The sequence below is a fragment of the Ptychodera flava genome, chromosome 14 (genome assembly GCF_041260155.1).
Source record: "Ptychodera flava strain L36383 chromosome 14, AS_Pfla_20210202, whole genome shotgun sequence".
NCBI classification, from domain to species: domain Eukaryota; kingdom Metazoa; phylum Hemichordata; class Enteropneusta; family Ptychoderidae; genus Ptychodera; species Ptychodera flava.
The window spans coordinates 37,671,238-37,679,131 of NC_091941.1; the positions used below are offsets into that span (position 1 = coordinate 37,671,238).

Below are 7,894 nucleotides of genomic sequence, written 5' to 3' on the forward strand. Positions count from 1 at the left end.
GACATCACAACCACTGGTGACCTGGGTTGAAAGTCAAACTCTTAAAACTGTTTTTCATGAAACAACCAAAACCAGTTCATACACTTCTGGTAAACACTGGAATTTAATTTTGGCTTCATTCCAAGCCATACCGGCTTACCACTGAAAATTTGCAAGCAACAGAGCCTAGTCCTGGGGGACAAGACATTTGTTGCAGACGAGCATTATGGTTATCTGAGCTGAGCTGGAACACAGTATGACAACACTGCAATAAGTCACCATTCCTTTCTGCTTGCTGATATTTGCAACTTAATGCTGCCATTGGAAAACCAGTAGACTTTCTGTGTATTTTAAAACATGAACTTGACAAACACAATTTGGTATAAATTCTTGACATCAAATCATGCAGTTCTATAAAATTCAAAGTCTGATAACTATGTGTTGGACATTTATTAGTCTACAAACAATAAAATTTGTGTTTTGTGAAAAAACATTGTTGCGGCCGATGATAAATTAGACTCTTTTCAACTGCAACTGTCATTTGTCTATTCTTTACAGGGACTGATGCCTGTGTATTATGCATGACTTCAGTGACACTGTCCAGATTCTGACATTCATAAGCCCTTTGATTCCACAAGTCTCACTGTAATGGCATGCTATCAGGTTCTCTCTGTAAAATATTTGTGAAGGGTAGGGCATATAGATATGCTATTTGATTCCAGAAAATTATTTTCAATGATGTCACATTTATTTTTTTCTCAACCACTTAGCTTGCCTACATTCTCCCACAAGTACAATGAATTATCCATGAAAGAATTTAACTGTGTCCAGTTTTAATTTGTCTACGAATCATCAAAATCTATTTCCAACAAAATTTTACAGGAACTTCGGACAAAAAGAATTTTGCACCCACCACCTACACAGAACATGAAGACTTCTCTGCTCCACTTCTCCATTGATATTTTATTGCCTTTCATTATATTTTTATACCCAGACAATAAATATGTACATGTGAAAATCTGGATATACAGGTATATGGAGCCAGGGTGAACAAACGTTTAGACATTTCGGGTATTTTTCAATTACTTGTGAATATACACCATTTAACTGATAAGAGAGGCCATCATGTATTGTGGTGTGTTGCTGCATGTCAAGAAGGTGGGTTTATTTGTTGGACTTCTGCCAAATGGAGTGTGATAACACCAATGTTTTATACGGTTTTGGTTTACTGATCTCCGCCAGGCGCTTTGTTGCCAAGAGAGCAATACCTGACACAGAGATCTACTCTACCTGTTTTGAAATGTGACAACGGAGAGCAATTAAACAGTCAGCTAAACACAGCCTACATAACTACTGTACAATTGTAAACTGTGTGATGTGGATTTTGGGTCCTATTTCAAAGAAATGTGGTTCATACCAGATCCCTTAACAGGTTTGTACTGGTTCCAGATGACTGCCCAAGCAATGACCACGAGTAAAAAATGCCAATGTCTAAGCTAGATAAAAAGACATGATTAAATCTAAACTGATATACTTTTCATATCACAGCAAATCAGGAAAAGTGCACCACCCTGCACACTTATATTCCTATCACCTAATAAAACTGTTAACCTTTGATTGTCCAAAGTTTACAAGTGACCGTGAAATCAGACAAAAGCTATTCAAGGGGTCATAGAGGTCATTTAGCCTGACAATCACAGTATTTGTCATTACATTATTGAATTGACCTTCACCATAACTACTCCAAGTCTTCAAAAATGATAAAAATATACCATATATATACACACTTAGCAAACTGTTGCTGACCCATAGATACCGTAACGTTTTATGGACTCAGCTGCTTTAAAGCTTTCCTGAAAATAACGTCACTGAGAAGGCATTGATGTCAGTGCAGAAGAATAGAACCATGACACACCTAGGTGTATGGACGCAGTATAACTGAACGCGTCCACCATTTATGCAGTCATTCCTTTCATGTAGAATCAAACAATGCAACAAACGACGGTTACAAATGAACACTGCTTTTTGAATTTGTCAAGAAGTGGCGTTAGTATTCAAATAAAGCCCTTCTCCTGGGTGCATGAGTTTGTTACTTATAATATTTGCACACTAAATGACAAAGACACTCTAAGCTAACACATCTTTTTTCTTTTCTGACCTTGTAATTGTGATATGTTCCGCGTCCACGAGAAGTTAAAAGTCAGTGCCGCTTTCACAACACAGTCGGTTTACAGTGTGAGGTACTGGTGAGGTACTAAAACAAATATAAATGTAGGAAATCTTGATCTTCAAAACATTATTTCCATCATCACCCACTTCTATAATGACAACAGCTGTGTTTTTACATCATATTTGTATAGGTATAATCCCTGCAGTCTAATATATATAGCAGAGAAAATTGCACTTACTTGCCAGTTTCTGTATGGTTGTAGCAATCCTACTGTCTGAACTTGGCTCATAGTATCTTCGTCCGGAAGCCATTGTGGTGTATACACAAGTTTTTTGACTGTATTGAAAGATGTCAGGTGATTTTCAAATATATTCTGAACAGTTCAAACTCCTCATGAAAAGTTTTTAGCTATATTCTAACATAGACTCTCGAGGGTCTATGATTCTAAGAAGGATCCTTTTTTCCCAAACATCAAGAGTCTATAACTACAAAATGTCTATGCTGGGTACTGGTTACATGTAGTCCCTCTTTTTCTTGAGTCCTTGCATATAATCTAGTCCATCAGTTGTGCTCTAAAATCTGGAAAGGGAGAAAAAAAAAGGTAGTTGATAAAGGAATGCACTCAGACAGTAGCACATTAATCATTACTGTTGTAGTGCTGATGGGCAATGAGGTTAACCTTTGACCTGAGGGCTGTTGTAACCCCCCTAAGCCCTACCATGACTACTATTTGCTGTTTCAAATAGCAGACCAATTGATTGCAAAGTCTAATTATAATTAATAAGGTAAATTAGTTTAAGTAATTTGCAGTTCTTGAAAGCGCTACATTTTTTAAACTTTCGTTTCTCCTACAGGAACATATAGTACCATGATTTCACTGGTACATCATCGCTGGAAGAGAAGCGAGCAGCACCAAGCAAAAGCAGCCATTATTAGTACCGTTTGTTAATCGATACTAAAAGCCTGTTGCATGGTTATCGATGGCATGTTCACTAATGATGTTGGGTGTTTTTTGGCGGTGGTCAAATTTGAAGGATCCGCGCTTACGCGCTTCGTCCATATGGAAATAAAGAATCTAAACGATTGACCAAAATATTGCAAATGCGAAAATACAAAGCTTATCAAAAATGTGCACAGTTGACACTTGCAATTTTAAGCATGCATATATGATGTACTTGTATGTAACCCAAAGTGACCCGAGCCGGCGTCGCGGGTTCACACCTAACTAAAAGCCAAATTCTACCACCAGAATAACACGACAGGGATTTCCCTAATTTGTACAGTATGTCAATTTGCGAGTTACCTTCATACGATTTTACGACCGAGTAGACTGCGGCTGTCACATCGGCGATTCGATCAGTCCTTGCAGCGATATCCAGATACTCTCGCGACGGGCTAGATGCGTTTTAGTAATTACAACTATGCAATCTTTGCTAGTGTATTCGTTAATTATGTAACAAGCGTGGTATCCATGGAAATAAAAGGTGAAACAGCAACTATGTTTTATGCTTGTTAAGTGTTCGTAACTGGGGATGTGTACCTCTTCAAGAGCGTTACGTTTTCAAATACATACAACATGGCGTCAAGCTAGTAGATCCGTTGCTGGTATGTTGGCCAGCCAGTAATCCAGTATTGTATAGGAACTACCATCAACGGGAGAACCACTGTAATATATCGTCTTTCACAAATCGCAAGCTATCGCGTTCAACGAGATGTGCGAGGACACAAAAACCACTGACGTGTATACATATACCGAAATTGGGTAATACCCTCGAAACAAAGACGAACAAAGCCCTGCGAAAGACAATACTGCTCACAATGCTGAGATATACACAACAATACACGTTGTATACACCGCAGTCTGAAATGATCCGGTGTAAGCTTACTCTATATAGCGAGAAGCGACTATGAATGAAACAACGGATCGAATATGTGCTAAAAACCTTCGATCGTGTTACGACAAAACGTACACGCTCGTGAAGATGTAAGAAATTTCTTCTAACCTTGTACAATCTTCAGTCCCATTTCGATTATCAAGTTCTAATCACTGTAAAAATTACCGATGATTATTCCGTTCCGGCGTGCATCACGGTACACGCTCGCGTTTGTTTAGTTTCAGTGCACTGACACTGACGCTTCGCGCGTTGTGTCAGCTGCCGCTCCAATGTTTGACCTTTAACCTACGCAAGTCTTAGCCAGCTTCTTCTCTTAGTTTGCCAAATCGACTGCAGGACGGATAGTAAAACTGACCTTACTGTCTCCTGCAATTACAAAATGCTCTACGAAATCATAATTTATTGTACGATAAAATTATTCTGATCACGATCCCTTCATAGTCAGGATACCGATATTCGGCCGGCCTCGGACTTGGACTTGGTAGCAATATTGAGGCGCTCTTTACAAAAATAATGCAATCTTCTTGATTTCTTAGATGAGCGGTGTGGAAGATTTGGGGAGGGGAAAAAATCGGTAGGTGAAGGGGAAATAAATAATTTGATCCTGTAACATGCTTGCAGGGAGAAAAATGTTCCACAAGACAAGTAAAAAAGTTGTCGCAAATGTGCCGAAATCAGCAAACTGGAAAATCCAACTCTCTCATAATTCTTGAGCAGCGCCTCGCCGGCGCTAATATTTCCAATATTTGTGAGCAAGTCCTTTGTTTTTTGCCACATTCATGATATAACAGTCTGATTTAAATTCATTGCACACCGTTTTCCGTTGCAATGATAGACCTGTTAAAAAAATTTTTGGATTTATTTGCGATGAGCTTTGACACAATCAGTATTTAAATAGAGGGACTGTTGGACTTAATCTGTAAACCAATAAAAACTTAAAAAAACTCGTGACAAGGTTAGATAAACTAGTTCTAAAAGCAATATATTATTCTCTTAATATAACAATACACATGCAAGACATTTTCTTCTGCCTCCTTGTACCATTATTACCACTTGAAGGAAAGGAACTGAGGGACGAAGAGAACATTAACAGCACCTCTTGTACATAAAATTGAAATAGCAGAAGCATATGGATTGTAAACTGCTGTTTATTGCTACTTATAAAAAACACTCCAAGTTATTTATAGGTACACTGTTGAGCAAGTGACATATAGGTAGCATTATGAACCACATATTAAAATGTTGGTTATCGGGGGAAATTGGCATTGCTTCTGCATACAGAAAAAATAATTTGATGCAGGACTGACAATAGAAAAATAAGTAATGTCACACGGAAAAATTGCTGCCATACCCATTTTCCTCCCACACCTAGAAATCATATGGCTCCGCAAATAATGGCGCATTCCCCTATAAAACATAATTTTAGCCTTCTCCTAGTGAGCTTAGCGAAGATTACCTCAAAATATCCACATGGTGTGATTAGAACAGAACTCGTTGAAAGTGCTTAAACTGAAGAACATTTCATCGAATATTACATTTTTGTTGGCCGAATTTAATTGCTACATTTTGGTGTAAAACATTCAATATTTCACAAATCATACAAATCGTTGGATTATGAAACTACATCTGTCGAATACTCTGCAGACAAATAAACACAGGACGGCATGCATGTTCAGGCAACAGTAAAATCCCTTCCCCTCCGTGAAAATGAAATCATAGAGAAAGAATGATAAATATGGGTTCAATACATTTGCAAACTCCAGAGGGCTCTATGTTCTGTAAATGGCGAGCACTTTTCCCAAAAAGGGAAATGATGTCACATGTAGATATTATTTGTAAGATGTTCACATACGTCCTCTGCAATAGTCATTCATGGCAATAGAAACATTCGATGGACTTTAATTACCGATGTCACAAATCACATCAGACAAAGGGTTTTTCTAATTTATTTTTATTTTATCATATTTATTTTTTATTTATTCATTTATTCATTCTTTTCCATTTACAATTTTTCTCGCACTTCCGCATTCAAAGTTCTTACATTTTGAATAAGGGTCATTTCAATTTTGCTTATCATGATTTTTATTACTTTTTTGAATGTCAGTCTTTCAACCCTTGCCTAAGAATGAGAATAGATAGATAATGCAAAACAAAATTGTCGTTTTCTACATGTACTTTACTATCAAATGAGATATTAAATTCCATATAGTATCAAGTTTTTGACTTAAATTAATTATTATCATTAATAACACATTTGAGGTTTTCTACCCCGAACATGTACCCCTCCATCCGCCGATTAAACTATTGCTACCATACTAAACTTTAGATTCTCTGTTTTTTGAAAAGATGTAGTATTAGTGGGTTTCCGGTCATCTTTGATTAGAAATATTGCCTTGGAAAGATGTGTGCTAACTTAAGATAGGACATTGCTAGCGTTCTTCTAAGTGTGGCATGAACTTAAGACCCGGTATTGAATTTAAACTCTGCAGAAAATGAGGTTTGTTAAGTAGGTAGTTAGGGTTCATCGCCCTCGACTGGCATATGCATATTGAGGTCAATATGGTGCTTCTTTATTCTGGCAATGCCAGCAACCTTGACTCAGAAACGATGACACGGTGGTACAGTCCAATGTGTTGCAACTCGGGGTATCTGTGTACAATCAGAGAAATGTATCAGGGTTTCTATCTTTGACTAAGAGAGTTTGCTGCCGGGCTTTGATACTGCGGGTTTCCTGTACGCCTAACACCCTTCTTATTTTGCTCTAAGGCTGCATTCACAAATACACGGGGGTGTTTGAAATTTCCGGGGGGGGGGTAGTACAAGGGGAACTTGAGAGTTTTGCTCAGCGTATAAGGAGGTTCTGAAAATATTTTGGTTCCCTATTATATTTTTTTGGTAGGTAATTTTAATGAAAAATTAATAGCGTTTTTAAGTTATCCAATGGTTCTAATGTTAGCAATACTTCAACAAAACCTGGAACATTTCATAGCGTTTCATGACTGTTATTTAGAAAGAATCTAAAAAAGTGTGAATGCCATTGAAGTTTTCTTAAGAAAAACAACAAGTAAGCCTTGTAACGGGGCAAAAGCTGAAACTGTTGATATTTTTTTATGCCATGTATCATATACAGATTTCTTTCTGTCTTTCTAGACCATGCTGAAACACAATATTTAGTTCGTCAATAAAGCCCGTATACGTAAAACACTATTGGTAATAATTTAATTAGAGTCCAGACTGAAAGTCATTTGTCGATGATACAAATGCGCAGTACAGGGTGTGTTGGTAAGCTGTATATACTGGACAACATGCCCTTTGGAGCAGAACTAAGTTAATACAGTTATTGCCCTGCTGGTTATGGGCAGTGTCACTGTCACTGCATACCGGCAGTAACAGTGACAGAGATAGCTCTATTACATGTAAAATCTGATGTAGTTGACGAAGAGTTTGGGTCATATGACGCAAAGGACAGTGAAACATACCTGTATACAAGATCAGGCTGGAGAGCAACATATGGGAGACCAGGAGACCAGATAGTTACATGTATTAACAATGGCCAAGGGGTAATAGGTGTATCAATATTCACGTATTAGTGTTTACTGTGGTACACAAAATAGTGTATCTCCTTGAATGTAATGGTAGCGTTAACTGCTATTCCTATATGGCTACCTGTATTTGTCATTTTATAATGAATAAATTGTCCATAGAGTGTAACAAAGAAATGAACGATCAGTAGGTGTATCAAATTGATGTTTTTTTCAACATTGTATGAAATGCAACTGACAACAATATAATGTACATAACGCAATTGCAGATTGTGTAAATCGGCTGAACACTGAATATTTCAAGATGA

General features: G+C 37.4%; 1 protein-coding gene across 1 annotated transcript in view; it reads right to left on the minus strand.

Annotated features, from left to right (window-relative positions):
* Nucleotides 1-4,277, minus strand: part of LOC139150367 (nesprin-1-like) — a 209,196-nt gene extending 204,919 nt beyond the window's left edge. Inside the window, exons 1-2 of the mRNA XM_070722691.1 lie at nt 4,153-4,277; nt 2,388-2,728 (exon numbers count right to left, since the gene is read on the minus strand). Of these exons, the coding sequence (XP_070578792.1) occupies nt 2,388-2,460 (73 nt within the window). The 5' untranslated portion in view covers nt 2,461-2,728; nt 4,153-4,277. The remainder of the gene's footprint in view (nt 1-2,387; nt 2,729-4,152) is intronic.
* Nucleotides 4,278-7,894: the final 3,617 nt, after the last annotated feature.